Source organism: Porites lutea, chromosome 9 (assembly GCF_958299795.1).
Source record: "Porites lutea chromosome 9, jaPorLute2.1, whole genome shotgun sequence".
In the NCBI taxonomy this organism is placed as follows: Eukaryota; Metazoa; Cnidaria; class Anthozoa; order Scleractinia; family Poritidae; genus Porites; species Porites lutea.
Window position 1 is genome coordinate 4153988 of NC_133209.1, and position 26663 is coordinate 4180650.

General features: G+C 39.3%; 1 protein-coding gene across 5 annotated transcripts; it reads right to left on the reverse strand.

The window, feature by feature from the left end:
- Positions 1-2403: 2403 nt before the first annotated feature.
- LOC140948267 (uncharacterized) lies at positions 2404-25142 on the reverse strand. 5 transcript variants are annotated; one of them, XM_073397497.1, is made up of 7 exons: positions 24955-25142; positions 15913-16014; positions 14540-15508; positions 7179-7361; positions 6045-6386; positions 5444-5500; positions 2404-4274 (listed from the first exon to the last, which is right to left on the reverse strand). In XM_073397497.1, exons 2-7 carry the CDS (start codon positions 15980-15982, stop codon positions 3622-3624), a joined length of 2274 nt encoding a protein of 757 aa, XP_073253598.1. In that variant the 5' UTR covers positions 15983-16014; positions 24955-25142; the 3' UTR covers positions 2404-3621. The 5 variants fall into 5 exon arrangements, with proteins under 5 accessions (XP_073253598.1, XP_073253597.1, XP_073253596.1 ...); XM_073397496.1 differs by lacking the exon at positions 24955-25142 and adding an exon at positions 19746-19905; XM_073397495.1 differs by lacking the exon at positions 24955-25142 and adding an exon at positions 17874-18063.
- Between the last annotated feature and the right edge of the window lie 1521 nt (positions 25143-26663).

Here is a 26663-nt window from a genome sequence, read left to right on the forward strand (position 1 = left end):
ATGAGATAGACTGCAAAACAGTCCTTATTTTTGCGTATTCAAGTACGCGCGAGCAGTCAAACAAAAGGTCTGGAATGAGGCTGAAAACAGAGAGCGAGACTGGGGAGAGACGCTAAAAATACGGACTGTCCGTTTTGCATACGTTATATTCGTTCGAATTACCCGCTTCTCCCAGCCACGGGCAATTCCCATTGGCTAAATTTTGATGCAAGCTGTCACCAAGCTGTCAAGTAATGTTTTCAACATGTCATTCACGTTGTTCCATACCGTGATGAATTGCTAAAGCTTTCGCTGTAAAATGACAGATGTTGATCGCCTGGATTTGTTCGCAAGAATTGGGATTTGTTTTAAAATCGGAGCAGAGGGAAGCTTTGGAGTTGCTACTCAGGGGAAAGGATGTTTTCTGTGTTCTACCAACAGGATTTGACAAAAGCCTTATTTATCGGATGTTTGTTCATGCAAAGAGTTCTTCAAGTTCCGTGCAACGGCCGACCGTCATTGTTATCTCGCCTGGCTAAAAAAGCGGGATCGGTAGGAAACACACGACTTTTACCTCATGCAAACATGCCGCTTGTTCCAATGAATTGTTTTCTCTGTCGAGTAGATTATGCTTTGGAGGAAAACGTTTTGACTGAGCATCTGTGAATTTTGGCCGCTTATTAAATATATTTCATACTGAGAGGTCGTGACACGCATATTGATTTTCTCTGGTAGGCATGATTTGCCCTCTGACGCAAGAGCATTTTCTTTCTTGGCCCCTTTAGAAATGTAAAACTCTTCATTGCGGCTGATTAAGGGTTTTAGGTTGTTTTATTTCTCCAAAGTGCCTCCTGGATTTGAATAATTTTAAGCGATTTTCTTTGTGTCCGTGAATGTGACTTTTTCATGCAATGTTTTGTCACGCTGGGCCCAGCTCGTTAGCGTTTTTGGCAGGATTTTAAATTCTCACAGATAGTAATTTACAGAGCTAAATCACCAAGACTTGGTTTGGAATGAGGGGATTTACTCATTCTTTTCAATAGCAATAATTGTTCATTGTCAGTTGGCGTGTTCAGTTCTTCTCTAATTTGCGAAAGCATCGCCTTGCAGTTTCCCGGGGCAATTTCTAACCGTTGTTCCGCACGGAGAGCAAACTGCTCTTGTGGAGAAAGATTCTCCTTCCTCGAGGACAACGGAAAGTTCGTTTTTCAGTAGGTCGGCCCACTTTGGTAACGTTTCCCCTTTTCTGGTAGGCGCAACAAACGCATTTTCCGAGCTTATCCATCCATTCGTAAAATTGCCGAACTGTGTTTTGAGACAACAGTCGCTCATTCTACAATTTGTCCAAAGCCCTCGGCTCTTTCGGCTTTCTCCCTCTTCGAGGAGCAGGCACAGGCTTTGTTGTCGTACTGCCACTTTCACTCATTTTTGATCCTCCACTATATATACTACATTTCACTATATACACTACGTTTCACAGGGAAGCAACGCTAAAAATTGCTTTAGAATTACTGGATTACAGCGTCAATAATAACGCGCGAGTCTATCAAATTCACAAGGAGGGCGGAGTTGCGAACAGATTTTTGACAACTCGACGACATTTTTGAACCCCCGGGTCGGAACGAACTCATTGTATGGAAAACGGACAGTCGGTTTTTTTTCTCTCGCCTCACACGCGTGTGAGGCTCGCGCGCTTCGCGCGTAAGACTCTTACGCTACGCTTTACCGATTTCTTTACTGATTTTGAGAAAAAAACCGACTGTTTTGCAGTCTATGCGTGACATTTAAATTTATTTACTTTAGCTTCAAGAGTAACTTACGTTTGAAAGAGCGAATTCAGGTAACCATGCTTGTCAAAAAATGGGGGCCCTGTCAAATATGTTATGTTACGGGCAAAACATAGATCATTATGCGTTTCTGGGAAACTGCCCACCTACCCCTCCCCTAAACCAACATTAACACTTAATTCTGACTTAGGGCAAAATGTTGACTTAGGGGATGGGTAGGTGGGCAGTTTCCCATAAACGTGTATTAAAATGTCAGATAAATTTCAGAAAGGTCATTACGTTTGGGCATTTTGCTTGAAGGCTTTTTTAGTTGCAAACAGTTGAAGTCTGGAAAGACTTTTCGTCGACCTTTCACGGCGCCACCAGTAGTTTCCCCACTTAATGACGTCTGAGCAATGCAACGACTGCAGAATTTCTATACTGATGAGGGTAGTGCTTCTGATTGGTCGTGTCGCGAGAGAAATTTACTTCTACCAATCAGAAGCACTACCTAGGTCTGGGTAATGAACGTCATCATTATGGAATTTCTGCAGTCATTGCTCAGACGTCATTTCGCGGGGAAACCAGTGGTGGCTACTAGAGGACCATCCTTTGCAAATATCTCCCGATGCAAGAAAGATTAAAACAACGCTAGAGATCAAACTTTTTTCATATTTTTATTTAATATTTACTCTATAAATCCGTGTTCAGTCTAAACTATTGCTGCTCAAACTCCCAAACCTTACGTTTCTAAAAGATTTCCACCCCTTTGTTTGATTCAATAAATAACAATTACTTTTAATAGTACAATATATCCTCTTTTTTTTCAAAAAGTATCTTAATTTAGTCTTGCCCTACTAACAGGGCTCTAAAATTCTTGTACAAAACTTTATACTACAAACATACGTTCCTCTAAGTGTATTTAATCAATGTTAAACGATGTCCTGTGCTTTGCTCTTTTCAAAATGTAACGGCTCAGCTGATGGGAGATGTCTTACAAAGTTTGAGTAAAATCGAAGAAGTTGAAATGTCAAATATCGCATGCATTTTCCAGTAAAATTAGTCATTATTATATGATATCATGATGCTTTGAGGCACATGGCATTTTTGGTAGGATCTATTCGTTTCACTCCCAGAGTCAATCAGTAAGACACAAGCGCGACCATTGAAATGTTGGTGGATCTTTGCATGGTACTGTTTGATTTTCAGTATTTTCCATTTCCATGAGACTTATTTCTATTAGCGTCAACACTTAGAGAACTTTGCAGTGAGTGCAGATAGCATAACTGACTCAACTTTCCAAAACTGGGAACTCAACGAACAGGCCCTCACTTGTAGGGGCAATGAGTGCTCGACATGTGGAGGGTTTTTTCTTTTCTTTTCAAGTGAAAAGCTGATTTAAATTTTCGATAGAGTAAAATTACTCAAATTTCGTACAAAAATTGAACAGCGGACAATCAATTAGATAACACGACATTCGCATATGAAAAGATGTCCAATTGTTTGAAGAGCATAAAAAGTCTTCTGACGTTCACACGTGTTACACCGCATCGCACTATTTCTTTGTAGAATTTTATCATCTCTTTTTACAAAGCCAACGTTCTGCCATTAGAGAACTTGCCTAGGTTCTAAGAAGAAAAAATAATTTATTCCAATCCTCTTGTTTTATATTTTATATGATTTAAAACATTAACAAACGATACAAACGCCAAGGTCGAAACTGAAAGAAAAATTGGAAGACATCTTGGTCAACCTTGAAATAGTAGACTGCTCCGAAAGGCGACTTTTTTAGAAACAAGTCACTTTTTCTTAATATGAGTATTTAGCCAAGAGAACATGTTTTCTTGATCCTTTTAGGTTCAAATATTTACACTATTTACACAAACGATTTACACGAATCTCTATAAATACGCTGTTCTGAATGAAAACTTGTTTGTTGCGGCATTTCTGTCAACATCCAATCTCCGTAGTACTTTTTCTCCGGAGCTCTAAACTCCTGGCAAACTTCAACGGGGTATCTATCAATCCCAAGACAATCCGGGCAGTCACAAGAACCGTTGTCCCTTACTAAAACTCTCTCTACATTGTTGATCACTCTAACTGGTGAACAATCGCTGGCCGAATTGTTGCCAGACGCCGAATCAAGTTCAGATATCTCCCCGCATGTACAACGTGGGACGCGATCTGCGTCACAAAGAAATTCTGTCCTTCGTGTCTTTTTCCTATGTGATGATCTACTTTTGTCTTTTCGTACTCTTTGATTCTGACATCCTTTCAAAGGCTCGCTACTGGAAATCTCGTAGTCTAGAGGAGACGACGTTCCCGTGGATCTTAGCGTGGACTCCGAGGTGCTTGAACTCCCGCTGGATGGTGGAGGTCGTCGTTCGTGATGGTGGCGTAGCTTCGTGAACACAATAAAGAGGAGTATACCAATGACCAGTACCGCAAAGATGAATACTACAAGAAACGTTACTTCTTTTTTGCCTAACGTTTTTCTTTTGTATGGAATAGGCGTCGGTGTCGGCTCTCCTAGGGAATGACGAGAAATAGATAATTATTACTGTCAACAGTGAAAGGGCAATTTCTTGTATCGCTTGGAGATCTGACGGAAGTTTTGGGTTGGTATAATTACGGATCTTAGGGAAAGGAGTTTTTGGGCAAAGTACGTCAACTGGAAATGGGGCCTTTTGCTTTCTAATATGCATTGACGCTAACAAATTTGTATTTCTTGGTGTCTTTACTTTTACAAAGGAGGATTTGCCGAAACATCCGGGCACAACCACTGCTCAAGAATGCAAAAATCACTTCCGGTTGACTTGCGTTGCTCAAAAACGTCTTTGCTTAAGCTCCCTATTGTTAGGTTTGGGGAGAGGTAGTTGGACAGTTTTTCAGAATCTTATACTGATCCCAAATATCCACACTCAAATTCTCCAAACTGATGTCCATTCATTTCCTTAGAGAATTAGTTGAGAGAATTTGTGAAAAGATCAAGGCATTTTCACTCAGGTGACCGTCTTTAGTAATTCTCAGGACCGTTCCTTTTGTTAACGTTTTAATACTGTTGGGAGAAAATTGATGTTTGTCGCTTTTGGGACTTTAAGGGTTAAGGCAGTGTTTACGCAACACTGGTGTGAATTTTGTACCGATGTGACTTGAAAATTTTAAAACTCTGTATGAAGAGTCGGTGAGATGACTCGCAAAATGGTTGGACAAACCGCATTTGCAAGTAATTGGTTCAAAAAGTACACCAATATGTTAAAAGAGGCTTCTAAATGAAAGAAGTTCCTGGAATAAAGCCTTAAGAGACTTCTGATAAACTGCTAGATTCTGCTCGCAATTTGCCTCATGTATACAAGTGAATCAAAGGGAGAATTTGATCAGAAGACGCTTGTAGCCTTATTCCACACACCCCTTCATTACTGTTGTCTGGGTCTGTTGTGGCGCAGTAACTCTATCCCAAATCACTCATAAAGGCAGATTCTTTCTTGTGGTTTCTTATAGAGTTCCTGTTTCACAATATCAAACTATGTGACCCGATAGACAAAAGAGCGGAAGTGTCAGAGTCTTATGCAGTATCCTTTCTAGGAAAGTGGATGATCAACAGACTGTCATTTGCGGTTTCCGCGCGTAAGGGTTCCTTGTCTGACTTCTACGGGGTCAGTATTGAGCGGTAAGTAACATACTTGCTTTTTTCCTACCTTTCTGAGTTCGTGGGCGAGCAAGACCACGAGCATTTACTTTATTTTCCTCAGATCCTAAGAGCGAGAGGAAATCTATTAATCGTGGATGCCAAAGCCTCCTTCTCGCGCCAAAGGCAAACTGGGAAAAGGAAGAGACTGCTCGCAGTCTAATTAAATAAGTGGTCAAATCGGATCAGTAACTGACCACCTACCCCTCCCATAAGTCAATATTAACACTTACTTCTCCCTTGGGGCAAAATTGTGACTTAGGGGAGGGGTAGGTGGTCAGTTATCCGGAAACCTCAATTGCGCCTAGCCTGCGAACACAGACGTTTCCCCTCGCGAGGAGAAACGGCTGTTTTTGTGGGCTACAAATGCTCAGAGCTCTCCACTTGAAAGGAATATTTGTAATTGCTGCGAGCAGAGATTTTACCTCCCATGTACACCTTACCCGTCTCCTTCATAACGGTCTTTTGGGTGTATCACGCAAGTCTCTCGGGGTGAGCGTGACAATGAGGGATAGTGTGACGACCCCAGACAATATTCTTAGCTGTTTTCGTGGGCCTTTCTTTCCACAATGAAAATCTACACAATTCAGGTAAGTAGAGACGCCACTTACTTTCTGTTCTGTATGAAGCCGTAAATCCCCTTCGTGTACCATTGGTCCAAATACCGTTGTGCTGGTAAAATATGTACAGATTGTTCCCCGTGGATATTATCGGCTTTTTGTATTTATCATCCTTAATGACGACAATTTGCGGTGCACTAACGTCTTTTCCATCACGGATTATTATTGAGTCTCCATTCATTTTCAGTGCGTCAAACCACAGCCTCACCCTACTTCCCTCGGGCAAGTTGATCACCCACTTGCATTTGGAAGGCCCCAAGCTTGGAAACATCTGCGGCGATGACGTGATCATCCCTTGAGGTTTCTTTAGTATGCATCCACAGGAACACGAAACTGGTGAGCAATTCATAAGTATTCCAAATTAAATGTTTAACGTACTATTCATTCCCAGAAGAGGCTACAGTCAAAATTAAAAATTCCAAGTTTCGTTCTGTGAAATGCTGAAATACAAGTTGTACCACGTAAAAGTACTGCAAAAGAGGTTTCACTCGAATAGTAACACTGAAATTTGTTTACTGTAACTAACCGAAAGCATATTATCTTTCCTTTGAAAAAATGTCGAGATGTGGCCATGAAGCGCGTAAGTAACGGCATATCATGACACATCAGTTTTAAATAACCACCCTCTGTATAATCTGGATAAAAATAACAAACTCAAGGCTTAATACAGTAAAACCCCGCAAGTAAGACCCCGGTTCTTAAGAACCTGTTGGGCTAAAATTTGCCAGTTAGGTCCTCTCTATACAAGAACCTGATTAGCCTAAAATTTGAAACAGGTTCTTATTTTCTAAAACTTATAAAAATTGTAGTTCTGTACACCTGGGCAAATAAGATAGTCAAGATTCAAGATCCTCTTTCAAGGCATAGGTGCCTGATCGCTCCAACTGCAATATAATGGTATGCAGATTTTATAGAGGGAATAAGGTGAAAACCACTAAATTCGAACTAAATACTCTTAAGCTACAATGTATTTCTTCTTCAGAAAATAAGAACCTCTTCTTAAGAATCTCAATAGCCTAAATTTATGCTAATTACCATTTTGTAAGACCATGTTTGGACAAACGTAGGAAATACAGGTTCTTACTCGCAGTTTTTTACTGTATTCAACTTGATCTGTTGACATACCTGGACAGGGGCTCGGCGCACATGACCTGGACATCAATGCTTTACCCTCACAAGAAGACTCTTTGTCTTGGGTCGTGCTGACACTCAAACAGTAGCGAAACCTATGCTGTGTTCCCTTACCGCATGAGCTCGAACACCAGCCCCAAGGCGACCATGAACTCCAGCCAACGTGATGCTGGTTTCCTGTAAAAAAAAGAAAGTCAACCCTTTCATTTTTCCAATTCGTATGAGGAGTATGAACGAAAAGTTAACCCTTTGGGTCCCAAGAGTGTCCAACATCAATTTTCTCCTTCCTACATGAGCAGATCATCAAGAGTACAGGTTATGAGAATTACTAAATTGATTACCAAAGGGAGAATGCTTTGGTCTTAAACCAAATTCTCTCAACTATTCTTAAAAGAAATGTATGGGGATAAGTCTGGAGAATTTGTATTTGGATCTTGGGGCTTAAAGGGTTACAGGACCGATCGTGTTTCTGGGAAACGGCAAGCACTAGGCTAAAAACCACTAGGCATCAGGTACAAGAATAAGGCGGCTCTTTTGGGCGGGGAAGGGGGGGAGGGGTTGGTGGAAGGCAACGGACAACAAACGTTTTCCGACATCTCATTGGAGAATCTCAGTTATTATAAGTAAACCATAGTACAACAACATATTTCTACATTTACCCCAGAAGTAAACTCTTGCTTAATCATAAGGGAAGATTTAGCTGACATTCTACTGTTATGTTGTTAAAGTGAGCAAATTTTCGCATATTCATTTAGAAGGCCCTGTTGGAAGCTTTAGTCGAAACGACATTGGCAACTTCGCTCATCATTAGTAACTGGGAAAATAATACGAATTATTTATTGGCAAACAACTGCCTATCAAGTGCCAAAAAAATGACGTACGAGAAATGCTTAATATTGTGTGGCACTTGGCTCTCTTGTTCAAAACGACCGTACATTTATTGTGTACGTGATATTGGTGTTTTTCAAGCACAGAGTGACCTTAACTTCCATTAGAAATGACCTTGCAATTGTTAACATTATTGATTGCCGAGACGGAGGGATGATGCAATATTCTATATAAGCAAGAAAGACATAACATTAAAAGATTCAGTTGATTTATCAGTCCACAGGAACATCTTCTTATCCCAATTTGAAGTCAGTATTCAGGCACAACAAGAATATCCCTGATTTCAACGTCATCAGTTTCGAACATTTTGTTCGATTGTTTTTTCTTACAGGCGTAAAATATTCGCTTGTATTGTGGTTGTTTAATAGAGAAAATCAAGATGGCTAGACGTCAAACAAAAAACATCCTCCAGGCTTTTTATTCTGGGCGGACGAGCGAAAAAGAAAATAGCAAACAATTTCTAATTAAGGAAAAGAGAAACATTCATCTTTTTCAATCTTTTTAGCCTCATCTAACTACTAAATCTCTCTTGAAATTCTCTCTGTCGATCTAATTCTCCTCTCCCTTGGGTACAAGTTACCCAGTCATATAATAACAGGTCATTTGAAGATGATTTATAACCATAATTATGTTTCCCAACGTAATTACTCTCATTAAGTTATTTTTAGTGAAAATTTAATGTGACATTTATAGGAAACCTTATGACGACACTTGTCCAAAACTGAAAACTCAAAAACGCTCAAATAAGAAATTTAAAGCAACATCTTTGAAGTAATCAGAATCGCTTTGCTTTCTCTTCTTTTTTATCTTCCGATTACGCCATTACGTGTACCACAAGACTCGAGTGTTTTGTCTAATCTCATGGAAACGTTTTAGACACTGGAATATTCGTCGCTAAATTAATGAGCCGCGTGACTTTCTCCTAAAAAAAAGGTGCAAAAAAGAAGGACGTTCAAATATCGCAAGAGGTTAAGACTTTGTCAAATGGATAATCACCCGGTGTTTTTTATGTTGCTAAAAATTCTGCACTTTATTATATTCTTAATTCCTTTAACGATGACTTTTTATCTATGTCGAACAATGATACTGCTTCTAGAATCCCCAAGTTTCAAATTTATGAAAATAACAAATTCCATTTGCCAACCTACTGAGAAGTAAACAACGGCAATTAGCTTTCATGAGAGCATTCAGACGATAGCAGTGCTGGGATTGTAAAGTAGAACAGTTAAAAACGAACCACATGTCACAAGGGTTGTATGAACAGGCAAAAGCGCTTTCGACAACGGTATTAAACAATGAAAAAAACGAAAAAACTGACATTAACGTAGTAAACAGTCCAAATATGAGGAAAGAAAAACTTCTCATTGTGGTCTCCCACATCAGATGCAACACTTGTTTCAAAAAACCTTCTTAACTGCAGTTACGGGAATTTATAATCTACTATGTGTTTTCGTACACCTTTTTAGCCCGCTTTGGTAAGGGTAATCTTAGTTACACTTCCATTAACGATGCGGTAGAAGGGCCGCCCGCAAGACTTTTAAATGGATTAAAAGATAACCTATTTTCGTGGGGATAGCTTTTCTGGACTCGATGTAAACTGATTAACTTGCAGATCAGCCGTATTGACTCGTTCAAAATAATCATTTACAGATCTTGCCGACAATATTTATCGTATGGAAATCTCTACGCGACTAAAAGCTTTTCGTCTATCGAAAAAAAAAAAAAAAACAGTTCTATGAATGACATATTTGTGGCTCGCATTGAAAGTGCTAATTTATCACCCTTTTGCAATTTATTTATATCCTACCCAAGAGAAAGGACAAAAAGACCAAAGCCATGTGGAAATAACACGAAACTTTAAAATTCTTCATAGATTCTTTTCAGAATTTCATTTATACTAAATTTTTTTATAGCTAATTTTATGAAAGAAAAGGAGAGGGCCTTTGGAGTTCTTCGGCTTGTACAAATGTTGTATTTGTGAAAACAAGAATATAATATTGGCAGCAAATAACGGCGCCAGTATGTCTCGCCTTAAGTGTACGGCTTACCTACCTCCTTTCAAAACCTTAAATAGCTTAATAGCAAAATCCTTTTACCGGAACTTTCTAAGCAGATTGAAAGTCTTCAACGTGGACGCCTTGAAAATCATTTCGAACCTGGATAATATATTTCAATTACTCATATGTCGCCCTTAAACGTGTTCAAACATTTAAAAAGAACACTCTTAACTAAACTGAAGGTTTTATGACAGTGTTAAAAATTGTTAATGCAACCAAAACACGTGCGTGCTTCTCGTAACTTAGGAATACGGATATACTATTGTATATGTCTATTTGATATTTATTACATAACGTGACACGGCAGAAGAATTGACTTGCTAAGTATAAAACAAGGTCACGAAATCGACACGGCTGTTTTGCTGTCAGGAAATCATCTATTGATGATAGGCTTCTGTCAGGACGTCTTGAAGTGACGCGAAGAAGACAAAATATACCTATAAAAAATTATTTAAGGAAACAAAAATACAAAATACCAAGCACTTAAGCAAGAGATAACTTCAATGAAAAAAATTCAGTTTCGTCGTGGTCTACGATGCTATATTTATTTTCTCAAGTTCTGTAAAGGAACTGAATGAAGGTATAAGAAAGACTCGGAGATTTTACGCCTGATGAACACAGTGCCTCCAGGTGGTTAGGTTTCTGTATTTTGAGAGGCTAAAATTAAAAGTGGAACAACATAGTTCCTTGCCATACTTAAACCTTTCATCTCCGGATTCGAAAGTTACAACCACCTTGAAGGGGCTTAAAATCGCTAAACAGTAATTCCACAAAAAAGGGAATTGCCAAATGTTCAACTCCACTCAATAATTGAGTCACGAGGCCATGTCCATGATTTTCCATAGCAAGAATTCAAAACATGTAATGCATACAGACTTTTTGGTGCTTAAAGGTCCTTTGCATGAAGTAGTGAGTGTTTCGCGAGTGCACCATGTAGCATTTCGACCATATTTGGTAAAGATAATTTTCGTATTGAGAGAAGAGCAACGTATTTTCGGCAGGAAATAGTCACACTTCACTATTATGTAAGATGGCTAAAACATTTTACTGTTTCTCCATCTATAATCCTCTGATATAGTGATAACTTATTTTCACACTTGAAAATTTAGGCTTTATTTGATGTACAAGTCGATTAATGCTTACATTCACAGGGGAACTTCCTTTTTAAAAAAGGAGTTAATTTTAAATTTTAAAATGCCTCTAAACTTCACATTACAAATTATTATTTTCATCTAAATCTCTTGATGCAAGGCATGCCACAGCTGGCTAATCAGTTGACATTCCAGTTTCAATTACACTTAATCCCATTCAAATTATTTCTGCTCTCCTCCCCCTGCCCTTCTTACAGAAAAAGATCAAAATATGTCCGGTTTATAACAATCAAAACTAACTACTATTAAGTGAGAACTGCACTGCCCAGTCAACCGCATGATAGAAAAGACATTTTTCTGAGGAAAATAATTTTCACTTCTTTCACTTTTGCGTCAGAAACTTCTATGCAGTAAGTGATATCACAAGGCAAAATAAGAAAGTCGGCAGGATCAGGAATTTTTTAAAATTCAGTAGAATATAAGATCAGTAGCTTATTCGTTTTCCTTACAAGCCGCCATTTTGTTCGTGCTGACGTCTACCGCGTCATAACTTTGACGCAACGCAAGTTATAAACCAACGGAATCGGTCAAAAGCCAAAACATAAAAGAGCTACTTTCCCAACAAAATTTTTGAAGAACAGTTTTTCGTGATTAGAGAGGTGTGATCCGTACCACAGAAGCGACTGTAGACACCTTCTTAACCATCTTGATGTTTCAAACAGTAATGCCCCAGCTTAGTTTACTTGACGTATTAACGTTGCAACTGCAGTATCGTACCGGCCACAGGAAGAAGAAGAAGAAGAAGAAGTGCCTTAGTTACCATACATTTTTTAGTAACCTATTACATAATTGCAAGGCAAGAGATCAAGAAAGGTCTATTGAGCTTTTCGACGATCTCCGCTTAACAATTATGACAAGTCGAAGCTGATACAGTTTAACTACAGCTGATACCGCAGTAGGTGTAATAGTAATATTTATATCAAGCACTGGATGTGCAGATAAGGTTGTGTGGATATTTTGTGGAATTGACAGACAATTCGCCGGATTTAAAGACTGACAGCCATAAAATGATAAATGAACTGTCTGTTATCCCGCAAGGGCAGAGATAAATACCCTAATCCCTGCCTAACATAAACAAGTGCTGTTTCTACTAGTATAAGAACAATTGGTGATCTTGCAAAGCCATTTGCGCCAATACAATAAACCAGCCAGACGACAGAATATTAAATTTCACCGTTTTTAAACCTAACGCAGTTCGGCCGCAGAAAAGACGAAATCAACTGTCAGTTACAGTTTTTCTCAAATAATCATGGACTGTTACAGAACTAAACAGGAAAAGCAATAAAAGGACTAGGCGATCGAGTTTATGTAAGAACTTCCTTCCATTCCGTTTAATTAGGAAATGTTTCCAATTGTTGCTCCAAAAGCTACAGCAGGAAACTGATCTATGAAGTACAAACAAATACAAAATTTTACAGACAAGATGGCTTAAATATCCGTGGCCACTTCAAAAAAGACAGAGAAGGATTAATTCCTAAAATATTCAAGGTCTGTGCAACGCCGCCGCTGAAATAATCGAAAATAACCTTAAATGACAGGACTTCAAAAAATACAATAGGACTGCAAGTGGATAAGCTAGACTTGTCAGTAATGTCTGACTTGGATTTGGTTTGTTCTTCGTGTCACGCTCAAGTAGAGCAAAGATCAATTTTTAATCTTCACATTCTTGGGCAGATTATTATGATCCCGACAGGTAGATGGCCGCAAAGACAACAATAAAGTACATGCCTACACGAACTTTCCGTGGAGTGAGAAAATCAAGAGGAAAAGCCAGAGCTAGTGCAGTTTTGGTTTACATCCCTAAAAAATTGATAGCGTCGTTTTAGGCTCGGTTCTCCAATTCAGTTGTGAGATTAAGACAGAAAAAAAGAAAAACAGATATGTCAAATTAAACCGATAAAAAAACTGACCGTGACTGAATTGCTTTTTAAATGACAGTTTCACTTTGCTTCGTCCTTTCTTGAACGCATTAAATCGACGAAAATAGAACTACAACGTGCTGTTCAAATGACAGCGCTTTCCTGAAAGCTTGGCACGTCTATGCAGTTTTGGACTCATTATAAGTCCAAAACTGTATAGACCTGCCAAGTTTTAACATTTTGAATATTTCCCTTCCTGTGTACTTTGACTTGTTGTCCGATGATCGACTGAAAGCTATTCTAATCCATCGCGGGAGACGTAATTGAATGTTGAGTCAATATTTGGAAATAAAACCTTTTGTTCCAGAATTCTGCCTTGTTGTAGTCCTGCTGGTCAGGTTAGTTTGCCTTTTGTAAACGACAACAAAGCCATTCTAAAACATACACAATAAACACTTGTCATCGGCCCGTCGACGTCACTGCACCACACAACTTTTTCTCTGTTTTGCAAATGAATGTAACCAATTATCGGCTAATTTTCCTTTTAAATTTCCATTATGAAGCGAAAACATTAACAGGTTTCTTCTCGCGTCGTGTCGTTCAAAAGTGCTAATTGACGTTTAATAGTTCATCCACGCCTCAATCCGTTTCCTTCCTCTCGCACCATTCTCACTTCATCTGTTTGCAATTAACACTACAGGTGAAATCTGAACTGAATCTCCACTTCAACTCTCTGCCTCGGAGATATACCTTCACCTTGGCAGTATAATATTTTGTTTACAATACGGAAATGCTCAAAGAGATAATTCAAGTTGACTTAATATTTTTGAATGTTTTTTGAACAGCAAAACCAATGTTTCAGCAATGTTTCGGATCTTTTTTTGTCGAGCAAAGTTGCCATTTCAAAACAAATTTGTTTTAAAAGCACTTTCATTCATTTTGCGATCGTACAGAACTCAAGGTTTCGCGAACTCTTGGTTTCACCCGTATCTTCAGAATGTCCTGTAACGGCACTTTAAAAATTTGTCTTCATTTGAAACATTTACCGCATTCAAATCCAAGCCACAGAATTTTAAAAACTAATTTATACTGGAATAGGAAAACTATGGTTCCCAAAGAAGCTCAAATCGTTGCTGTGTTTTCCTGTCTCGATAACATTATAGTTCTTAATAAGAGATCAAAGACACAAATAATAACGTTTCTACATCAAAGGGCTTGTAAATTGTCGCTGCTGACCAGTTTTTTGCTAGAGACTAGAGGACAGTGCGTAGATCGCCTAAAGTGGGTTATAACTAATGAGTCTATGTATGAAAGACTGACGAATGCGCTATGATAGCGTGCTCTTTGCAGTACGTCGGCTAAAAATAAGATTTGGAATTAGTTTGCCTCTATCAACATACCTGGAGGGTGTGTTGGAAGACATATCGAGCCCACCTTGACTTTGCTCCTTGTTAGGCTAGAATCAGTTACATAGTCGAAGCAATATTCTTCAACGTAGTCTTTGAATAGCGTGCAGGGGAAAAATGTCGCTGTATGCTCCTGCTCAACTGGTTTTTGCATGATGCTTTTGTCGGAATGTTTTTCGCGTACTGATATGACGTCGTTGGTCCTTGCAGAGGGGCATTCGGGGCGGGTGAATGAAACTGTAAACGAGTTTGAGCATGGGAATATTTTGTTGGTGTGAGATGACAACGTTCTGTGACCCCAATCCACATAAACAACCTCGCTTTTGGTTAGTGTCAAGTTTGCGATGCCAGCCTGGTACTCAAAACGGTAGATACCTTGGGTGTCGAAAACGTCACAGGTAAATCTCATTCGAAGCCACGTTTCTTGAGGAAATTTCTGCTTGCCATTTGCCAGTTTCCGAACGTACTTTCGGGTTACAAAAATCTTCTTGTGACCTTTTTGGTAGTACAGATTAATCCTGTCGCGGTATGTCTTGGGTAAGCACTTTCGACGGTGCCGAATCCAGATGCTCAATCGAGTTAAGGCGGTATGGTTTGTCGGTGAGTCGATGAACACCCTATCCCACTTTAAGCTCAAGGTCTGCGGGATAAACGCTGCATATTCGGTAGATTCATTGTGTGAAACGCGATACTTGAATTTGTACAATCCTGGGTGGTCGAATACTTCGCAAGGCAAAATCACAGCAATTTTAAAACTATCCAAGGGGACACGTTCTGTATGAACTCTTCTGTTTGTTCTGTTATCGTACACAATAACACTTAACGTTCGTTGAGACGAAAGTGAAGAAAAATTTTTGGGAATATGGAAGTACAATGTTACATTGCCCGCAAGAATTTCCGAAAAGCCTGCAGATAACTCCACTGACAGACCATCCAGGGTTCCCTTTCCAAATTCTTTAGTGCCTTAAAAAAGGGAAAAATATACATTAAAAAGAAAAAAAACACACGATTTTCGTTGCCTTAACCTCAATATTTTTTCGCATGACTGCCGTGTTAACTTGCGTCTGGCAGATCCTATGTCTTTCGCTGGTGGTAAAATAAGCGTAATTTACATTAACTACAGTTTAAACGTTCTTTTGTCAACTGTTATGGAACGACGATTGAAATGCGACCCACCACAATTAGTCAAGACTGGCTATGCTTAATAGCCATTACAGACACGGTTGAACTCTAAGTGAAAGCCATCGCGTTCGGTTAGAGCCGTTGGAAAAGATCAAGCTGTTCGCAGCGGCTTTATGAGCGAGACTACATTACAGTTCTCTCGCTTGACCATCGATTGTAGAAGTACTGAAAGCAGATATCCTCACCTTGTGCTTGTGATGAAAGGACGCCGGAGGCAATTAACAAACCGCATAACAGCATCGAGCATGTTTCCATCGCTCTTTTTTCTTCATGGAATGTGTGTTGTGCTGAAATGGAAATGAACGGAATGAGCCAAGGGCACAAGGCTTGAAGCTTATATCTTCCCGCGATATGCGCCCGCTCAGTCTCTCCACTGCCAACGTTTGCTTAAAGCATTTACGACATATAATTAATTGTCCACAATTATATTGTTACATTGTGCTGTTATAGTTAATTAAGATTCGGTCCTGTTGTGCTCTTTGAAACCCAAACAATGACCCAAACTACTGCGCCAATAATAGACTGCTAATTTGCGCTATACAGAAGCTCTACAGCCCAGCAGATGGGAAAAAAACATCGACGCAAGATGTAGGACTAACTGTACGCGTAATCTTACTGATGAAAGTGTTCACTGTGAACGTATTGTCCTGGGCGCGCGGGAGGTCGCACAGCTTTCATTCTGACCACGGTTTACCTCCAACCGGCTTAGGATGTTTACTTAACGGATTTTAACTTCTTTCGTCTGCGTTTACAGAACAGATCAACGAGTAAAGGCCAAAAACTATGCCTGTGATCTAGAAGCTGTTGATATCAGCAAACGCAAAATCTATCCCTCTTCTCTTATCGTTTGCATAAATTAAAACATTGCTATGCCATTTTGTATGCAAATTCCTTTTTTTCTTCTTAAGACGTTTTTCACACATCTGCCAAAACGGGGTGAAAATTGCTTTTGCTCTTAACAGAACAGTGATAACTAGCTAACGATATTTTCCCAGGTTCATTCGGTGTTTTGCGGCCAAGGCAATAACAATGTTAACAACTACGACGAGATGCAAATTCAACAATTTCTTCCGCGCTGACAAATTTCCTGATTGAATATTCTGTTTTCACAGTAATTACACCACAACAATACACTTCCCTCCCTAAAACCGCCCCTGTGTTTAGTTTTCCAATAAGACACGTGTTGTGATGCATTGAAATTGTCAATCCAAACCCTTCATGGTTGGTTGCTAAATCTATGACGTTGGCCGTCAACATAATCAGTACAGTTATGTCTGAAAAATGGATGCTTTCCCAAAACATCCGTGCACATCATCATATAAATTTTGCCCTCCTTTTAATAACAGCTTATAAACTTACGGGTACACGCCAGATTCAAACAATACTTTCGCGTTCGGTCCTTTGCTATCATCGACTTAAAAAAGATTTTTGGATTAATGCGCGTCCTTGCCTCCACTTAAAATCGTTGCAATAATTAAAATGTTTCATAGGATTACGGAAATTTTGCATGGTAAATCGTAGCAAACTTGGTCATTGTAAATATGTAGAATTGTTATAAACAAGGCGGAGCTGAAAAACAAGTTCCATTCTCCCATTTGCCAAAACACAGTACATCATCGGGCTACAAAAAATTAATAAATAATATCGGATTGCATGCATGTCTCGCAGAAGGTCACGGAGACTAAAGTGCGAACAATTCGAGCAGGAAAGTTTTGGCTATTTTAATACCAGCGCCCGAGATCTCTGATAATTCAATATTTTCTTGTGCTTTCTACTAATTTGACTTCGGTCGATCTTTCTAATAATACCCAATAATAAAGAACCCAGACGCAAAGAATGGCAAATAATTTCACAGCTTAGCGTCAGTCGAAATTAAACAGCTTCGGGCAAGCACGCAAAGGTCCTTCAAAATAAACATAAGGCTCTCGGGTGCTGATACATGTCGCAATTTCGAAACGAGCGAAAAGGAAAAATCAAGATTTCTCGATGACATAAGCGCATTTTACAGCGCAAACTGACTTGATACATGAACAAATTTACGCCTGCCTACCTGACCAAACACAGCAAGCTTTCGCCGTAATCGCTTAATCCGCAAATGATTGTTCGCTGTATTTACACTGACTGTTGTTCTTGGGACTGGCTTTACCTTTGCTGATATGTTTTTCACACAAGCGTTGCGTTCTCTAAACCGCATTGACGATGCATATCGCGAAAGCGTCGTCAACTGGAACTCGCCCGTATATTGGAAGGTATTACGCGCTGAAGTTCCTAATGCGTAGATGTCCACTCGGATCTGCTACCGGAAACATGCCGCACGCTACTGATCAGACGTGTATCTTTCATGTCTTATATTTTCCATTAGATAAGAGTGCACGTGGTCTACTTATCATTTGGGGTACTGATTTACATCAAAATATCCCTTGTCTACATTTGACAACACGGCGTCAAGGCAAAGTACATTGAAAGTGACAGTTGTATTGTGTTTTGATGAGGTGGGAGGCGAAGTTTAAAAACTTACCCAATGAAACAAAAGCAGATCTTGTTATGATGGACGACGTTTCAACAAGGTTTTCGCGAGGGCGTTTTAAAGGAAGCAAGCTTAAGGATCTTCATCACAAATAGCTCCAATTTGCTCCGTTGCTTGAAATCTCCATTTCTCGGTGACCCGACTAGCTGAATGCAGTGGCAAAAATAGTGACTGGAAAGTGAAATTCAGAATTATCTATTACGCTTTCACCAGAATGCTTTCAATGTTCCAAACTTTTAAGATTACCCTTCTTTCTTTAAAGCATTGTAGATCATTTTAGTATTTTCGAGACCGATCTGAACAGCCACCATGTTTACGAGCATGACTACGGGGCTATCTTATAAAAATGTTATTGGAAGCTCGAATTTCTGAAAATGAACGTAAATGTATTCACAAAAAACTTTAACTGAAAGTTTTGTGTTTAGTATAAACAAGAAATACATATTTATTTCTGGACGTTGCACAAGCAGTCAGTTCACAGCAAATTAAACTGTTCTTATTAAGCGAAGATCACACTTTTCCGGTTCAGCAGATTTACTTCGTTTTTGGCGAAATAGTATTTTTTGTTCCCACGAAGAGTGAAGTGTATTCGGTTTACGCCAAAAAACTGCAGCGATTGTGAACAATAGTTGCTCAAAATGCACTGGAAATTCGCCAATGCGTTTTACATCAGCTACGGTCTAAAGAGTATATTAAGTGCCAGTGAATGGTTCATTCGGAGATTGGTAAAGCGACTTGAAATTTCTTTTATAATTGAAGTGCTCTTCTAGAGCCATTTGAGTCAGCCAAGAAGCTGTCAGTTTGTAACATAAAAAATAGCCGCAGCCAGCCAGCCATGCCAGTTTGTCCATCAAATATCCAAGTGTTTGTGCGCTACTGAGTGCTAGCGCCATAAAGTCTGTATGGGTTACAGACTTGACTTGCTTTTAAGAACTTGTTTCCGAGAAACGAAGTGAATGCCAAGTTCGTTTCAGGCAGCTTTAATTCTTGTCTGTAAGGCTTTTATTCCCACCTGGCGCAGATGGCATGTGCACGAATTTCACAAAACATACTTAAACTGTAAATATTAATATCAGCTCTCTTGGAGACCACAAACTGACAGTAAAACACGGCCACTGAACAGCTTGGAAACCAAGGTCGTCAAAGTAATCTCATTAATGATTTTCTATTCGCTGTAGTGGATGTTAATATGGAATAAATTATATCGCTTAAGGTGAATCAAGAGAAATATTTCGACCTTAAATTTCTTAGAGAGAGAGAGAGAGAGAGAGAGAGAGAGAGAGAGAGAGAGAGAGAGAGAGAGAGAGAGAGCGAGAAGGCGAAATTTGAAGCTATTACTGAACTGAGTGGCAAGACAAGTAAGCGATATTTGCGCACAATTCAACCCTAAGCAAACATGTCTAAAACAGTTTAAGTCACGCAGATGAAATACAGTTGCAGACGCAAACTAAAAGCAATATAAGTAAAAGATATATAATTATGAGGATTTACCTTTGTGTCGTTGTTTGTCCTAATTAAATGTAACTCGCGATAACTTGGCTCGTTTACTTAGTGACCGGCTGCAATGCCCACGGAAATAAATTGTCAATGTCGCTTCGAACGCGTTTAAATCAACTTGCTTGGGATAATTCGCATCTGAACAAACATTACAGCAACTGAACACGACACTAGATAAATATTTTCAGACTGGCAGAGGACACTTCGGATTTCAGGTTTAGCCTCTTATCCGAAAGCTTTGGCCTTAAGTTTTATAGCGGATGTTTTTAGCCAATGGTTGAAAGGTCTGTGAGACCAAAATTAAAAAAAAAAAAGTGAATAAAAGAATTGACTTGAGGAAAAGATAATCCGAAGTAAGGGGATTTTTCTTAGTTAGGCCCAATGAGGTTAATTCTGACCGGGTCCTCGATAGTTTTAATTCTATTTCCGGCTTAAAATGGAAGTCTTAAAATAATGGCAAATCATTGTGAAAACAACCGTTTGGATTTATTCTCCGTTTTTTCTCTTACAGTTTGATGAACTGTTCCGTGACAACAATGTTGGCACCATTATGTAGATTTCGAAGTTGCCAATTCAGATTGAAATTAACCTTCGTGACTGGAAACAGTGCAACTGGAGTGTAGGTAAGTCTTCGCTTTCAGCTTATCCCACTTTGAAAGGTAATTATTTGAACACACATGCTGGCAGCCAAAGGAGGTTTGCAATCCTCATCATAGCACTTACTTTTAATCGACAGACTAGACAATCACGCGACAACCTTTTCACTTCAGAGTCGAATCTGTAGAAATAAAATTTAGCTCAAACTTTTGAGCCTTCAGACGGAATCCTATGGTGTGACCATTCAAATGAAGCCTCTTCAGCAGTACTTTTTGCTGAGGTTATTTGTTTTTCGATATTTTACAAAACTGAACTTAGAACTTTTCGTAACTTGTTCGTTTGGCCACTACCAAGGAGTGTGTGCGGGGTTAATCCTAGGCTAAAATCTCTGTGAAACTGTACAGCTTCAGGGGTTAATAAAGGCAGACAGCCGTCCCAAGATAATCTCATAACCATAGCAAATCAGTAGTTTCTAGAAAGACCGTCTTACGACACATATTCGTTTTGCACGATGACAAAAAAGTAGTGTACATAACAGGAGCCCAGGTAATGTAATAGCCTCGTAACTGTACACGAGCACACGGCTCAATTTTAATAGTAACCAAAAAAAACCTAGAACCGTCTTTTTGGGCACAACTTAACTTTTCATGGCCACACTTAAGAAATCCAAAGACCAAAATGACTTACCAGGATAAACACCGGCCTTGTGTCTAGATTAGGTTACCGTGAGCAGAAAGACAACAGAGAGGCCTGGCTTCGTTTCCGTATTTGGTTTTCTACATTTTAGAACATTTCATCAAAAGACTCAAAAGCTAGAATTGTTACTGATCGCATGACTTCATAAGTTTGACTTGGAGATTTAAAGTATTATTTTGGGATTGCAACACTATAGCCATTAAGGTTAAATAACCTTCGCAGAATAGCTCCGCCTTAGACACGCCAAGCGATTATAAAGGGACAAACGACGATAAGCAGTTTTTGTTTCCAGTTTCCCAAGCCGCAATAAAAAAAATAAGTTATAAAGCTTTTTTTTCTGGTATTTGTTTTTTTGAAGTTTTTTTCGCATTGCGTAGCGCAAACAGTGAGGAAGAACGCATTGTTTTGCTGTTCTCGACCAACTCATTTAATACCGCTGGATTACATCAGCCACATCACTTGACCTCGCAAAGATTAAAAAGCCAGAAAAAGTGGATGTTTTAAGATTGTTTTCCGTTTTTTAAAATCGTTGATACATTAATTTGAAGTTTTATTGATCTGTCAATTTGCCCATTGTATTGAAATTGCGATGTATATAAAAAAGAGAGTTTGTTTAATTCTTTAGTTTATAAGAACTGTCTAGAACTTCGTCACTGTTTTTAATTAACAGATAACCTTGATATTAATATATAGGAGGTAACGCAAGAAAAGTTATTGATAATTGGCACAAACAACCGAAACTGGGGTTTCGCGGTTCTGGCCAAATGTCAAACCTCTAGCAGTTTACAGTAACGATACATTGTATCTCGTCCATGTGGCACGTGGGTGGCTAAGAAGCATAAAATTCGTGCGCCCCATACTTTACCATTTTACGTTTGGTTAGTAATATATATTGTTGCCCGGATATGAGTTTTTGGGAGTGGGTGGGGGGAGGGGGTGTTCAGTTCGAAATTAAGTCAGCTCGCGCTCCCCCTAAAAATAAAGCCTGGTGGCGGCTTAAAGGCCAGTGGGCTTAGAACTGCGAGGTTCATGAATGGGGCCCTACAGGGTCCACGTACAGATCACCAATCTAGCAACTGGTCGAATCTGTCTCCAATTTTAGTAATTCAGCCATTGCTCACCAAAAGAGAGTAAGCTGGGTTCACCTATTCCGTGTCTTCGAAAGCCGAGTCACTGGAGGATTAAACACAGTAAACCTTATAACAAGCAACGAAAAATCTTGAAGACTGTCTAACGCTAAAGTTAAAGCATTCGGTTTGTTGGCCTCCGTAAGAGCCCCGCTTTAGATCGAGTATTCTTAGTTATCTCACGAACGCGCAAGGCATAGATTTAACGTGTAAGTTTCTTAAGGCTGATAAACTAAGGAAACAAAACCAAACCGGGCAAAACCGTCATTTAGGGATGCATAGTGACAGTTGACAGTTTCGAGAGCTGATTATGATAAATCCGTGGCTCTCTACGTGTCCCCAAGCAATTGGAGACATATTCCAGATCGAATTGGAATTTGAAATGTTGGTTCAGAATGGTGGTAGTTATTTTTTCAAAACCCTTTATAACCGTAAAATCATTGCATGTCGTAACGCAGCACTTCTCCCGTGACAAGGCGTAGTCACGTTATTTCCCCTTCCCCCGCCCAAGTCGTTTCCATGTACATTAATAACGTTTTTTTTTGTTTTAAGTATGGTGGGTTATCAAGCAAAACTTTCTTACTTATCATACAATCAATTAGATCGCACAGCTCTGGGTTTTTGGGTTCTAGTAAAGTGGTTCGATCGTCCATTAATTAAGAAAGCAACCAAGTTCATGTATCTTAGTCTTTTATTCATAAATACTTGTCTGCAGTTTGACTGTGGAAAGGTTTGTTGATGGAAGCTACTTTATAGCATTTTTCTCACCTTTTTTTAACTCTATCTTCAGTGTGAAGCCCACAAATCTGATTTCTTCTTTAAGAAAACCGACATTCCCATGTGAAAAAATGATAGGTTTTGTTCCGAGAAAAAATAAGAGAATCAAGTGAAGGCAATTGCGCTTTTTCAGTGATCCTACTACGCGTGCTTTCGTTGTATTCAGGTGCGCATGCGCGTAGTGCGTACGTGCAGAGATGTTCCGCTTCGCTCCTGCGTGAAGTAGAAGCTATTTAGTTTGCTGTTTTTCGCCTACTCAATAATTACCGCGTGATTGCATCTATCACTTCACTTGACCCTCTTGGAGATTAAATGCCCAGAAAAAAGGCGGATTCCTGAAGATTTTTGGCTTTGTTTTTTTTTTCAAAAACCAATCCACTATTTCTTGGCAGTATCTAAGGTCAATTAAAAAATGATTATAATAACAGAAAGAAGTTATTGATGATTGGCACTAACTACCAAAGGGATTTAGCGGTTTTGGTTAGTTGACAAAAACTTTTAAGAGTAATGACACATCTCATTGCCCTCGTAAACGCGCGGGGAATACAGTCGTGAGTACTCGCACACTCCTCCGTTTTACTGAATATACGGAGCTTGGTACACAGTATTTCCGGAAAATGTTAATCCTTCTTGGGGAGCGTGATCCCCCCACCCACCACGAAAAAGAATTGAAATTCAGTGATTCGGTTATTTTTCAGCCGCTCCATATCTTCAAAAGCCTTCCGAGAGGAGAAAAGAGCGGGAAGATCTTATGAAAAGGTGGGGAAATTCCGAGGGCCAGCAAACAAAAGCAAAATACTGCACTTTTTCTGATTTAAGCCAAAAAGCATAAAAGAATTTCGGTGAGGCTCCGCCCTTGGACACTTGACGCCAAGCGAATATGCGAACGCGCATTATATCTGAGAGCCAAAATGTGAGAAATAGAGAGAGACAATTTGCTTGGCAATACGACAAAATATACTTTCTGAAGGCGGTAGTTAGCTTTATCCACTGAATGAAGCATTTTCCAGACTCTCCATTGCAACATCTCGTACCTGTTCTACGTGATTTCGGAGTGTCGGACCCTTCCTTTTGAAGGTACACTTATTTGATAGAAGCCGTGCTTTACTTAAACGCACGCCGTCTCAAATCTAGCACTGGCTTATCCGTTAAAACACAAGCGCCAACCATTCTTGCCACCAACCGCCCCTTTTCACGTGATAACCAACTCTTCCACCTTCAAATTGACCATTAGGCATGACTCAGAGTGACTAACTGGATGAACTTTTGTTAATAAAGAAAAGCTTCACAAAACGATATATGTCGGAAGGGTACAACACATGAGAATTTTCCTCTTGACGAAAATTCGAATTTTTTCTTACCAAAATGTATTGTGAATCTCGACAGAATATAATTGGGTTTTTTACTCGCGGCTGAAACCCCTCTCAGAACCCACCCGTTTAGAAATACTAAAACCATTGTGAGATGTCCAAAAAAAGCCCAACTGACATTTTGATAAGAAGACGCAAGTGTTATTTTGATGGGGAGTATAAACTTCTGTGTAAAAATTTGGAAATTAAATCCAATCAAATTTGTCGACCGAGGCACGAGACAGTATCATCAACACAAGTTGTTGTTTAAGATACAGTTAAGGACGTATTAAGGTATCAAGCGGACATGATTTTTAGAAAGTCCCCAAACTGTTCTCTCCAAATGTTCTGTAAAGCAAACCTGTGTGTGTTCAAAGCAATCACTAGTGAGGTTTTACGGTAGTTGGCCTATCTTCCTCTTTCCCTTTTCACTAAATAATACATTTTTTTTCTCTCAACAGGAGTCTGCCGCTGTGTACTGTGTTAATGTAAAGGTTTGTTTCTGTTCTAAATTGATTGTTGCTTAATAAAGTACTATCTTATTAAGAGCACTGCATTGGATTTTTATTGGATTTTCAATTAGTGCTACTGAAATTTTGATTACAGTGCCCCTTGTTAGCAGTGTGCTCCAAACATGATATCGCTAACTTGACTTACCCGTGGTATTTTGCCGTTGTCGAGAAGGCACAGAAGGCAACGTCAAACTTCTTTGAGGAACACCACTTAATATGGACTTGCCGTTGAGCTGTTGTTTTCTGGGTTCTCCTTGGCGGGTTTCTCGTATTTAATCCGACGCGCTCCAACCATGTGACCTGTCACGTGCCAGGGAGCTAAATACGTTAAGGCTCAACAAGTAAGATCAAAATTGCATATCATGTCGTGGGCGGCCTGTTTTAAAACAAGAACAAATTTGAATCACACAGTATGGCCAGATAGTGCGGAATTAGTAACATGAAAAAAACTAAAAATGCAACTCCACTCCGGGTCGCAATTTTCAAACTATTTATCAAACAGTCTGTGCGCTACTCTCACGAAAGGAAATCGTAGGTCTTAACCTATGTCACGTTTGATTGTGATGTACTCGTAAAAAGAAGATAAAAAATACCATTCCTCGTGGAGTACACAATTACGAAGCCTCGTGGTTCTCCACAGGTACAGATTTGGCGAGATATTTTTAGCCAAACGGAAATAGATTTGATGTTTTGGTTTTAGAACGTGTTTGATCGTATCAGAGATGCTAAGCCGTTCAATGGAAGGTAAATAGTAATTAGCGACGCTTGTTTTCGCAAACAAAAAAAGTGATTGCTTGCGTCCCTTGCCTTTAAACAATTTTTATTGCGACGTTCTCCGTCTATATAATATTGTCATTCCTATCAAGAATTTAATGACATCTGTAAATCTGAAGAAGGCTGGTAAGGCCAGCCGAAATATTGTTTTAAAAAAATCAATACACGTTGTTATCAGCTTTCCAGTAGTCTTTGGACCTCTCGTTTTTTGTTCTTAATATTTTAGCTGATTAGATCTCTTTTTTAGAGATCTAACGTTGACAACCAGCGGGATCTTCGTCCACGGTTTTTGCTGTTTTTTTCTTTCTCACAGTGAGTTGCCTTGGATCAACGGAGGGCTACCAGTATTCTACTAAAAGGTCCATGATTTCCAGTCGCATTGTAATGGGTCATTTAGGGAGGCAAACAATCAATTGTTTTCAAAGTTACCCAAAATTTTCTATTCTTTCAACGGTAATCAGTGGCTTAGTCTTGCTAAATTCCCAGATGAGATATAGCTTCCAATGCTAAACTGGGAATCAATTTGAAAGGAGTTCCTTGCATTCGTTACGTGGATTTTTCCATTTTCATAGGCTCCTGATAGTACAGAGTTTCATTAAACTTTGAACAATTCTGTTCAACATTTTTTTTCCTTAAGTATTCGCAACTTTAAGGCCTACCTAAACTTATGTACAAACAATATTCTACATGTCGAAAATATATCTACTGATTCCGAAAACGAAACAAAGAAAAGTACATCAGAGATAACGTTATCATTTTTAATTACAGTTAGTCAAAAAGCGGATTTTGGTGTAAACTTTTTTCTGCAGAGATAACTGAAAGACCATCAACATTGTTGCCAGGGAGGTTTCTCCTCGTCCCTTGAGAACCATCTATCCCCGGGGTGGGTGGGGACCTCCCTTGTAAAAGTGATGGGATGCTCGTCGGAAAATTAAAACCTGAAACCCCTAAGAGAGATTAAGATAGGTGTTGCTCAAGCTTAAACTGACCCCAAATGAGACCATACTAAAACAGACATCACGCACAGCCCTAAGCGATACCTGAATGGAGAAATATAGTGACGTTCCGTTGCAAACACCC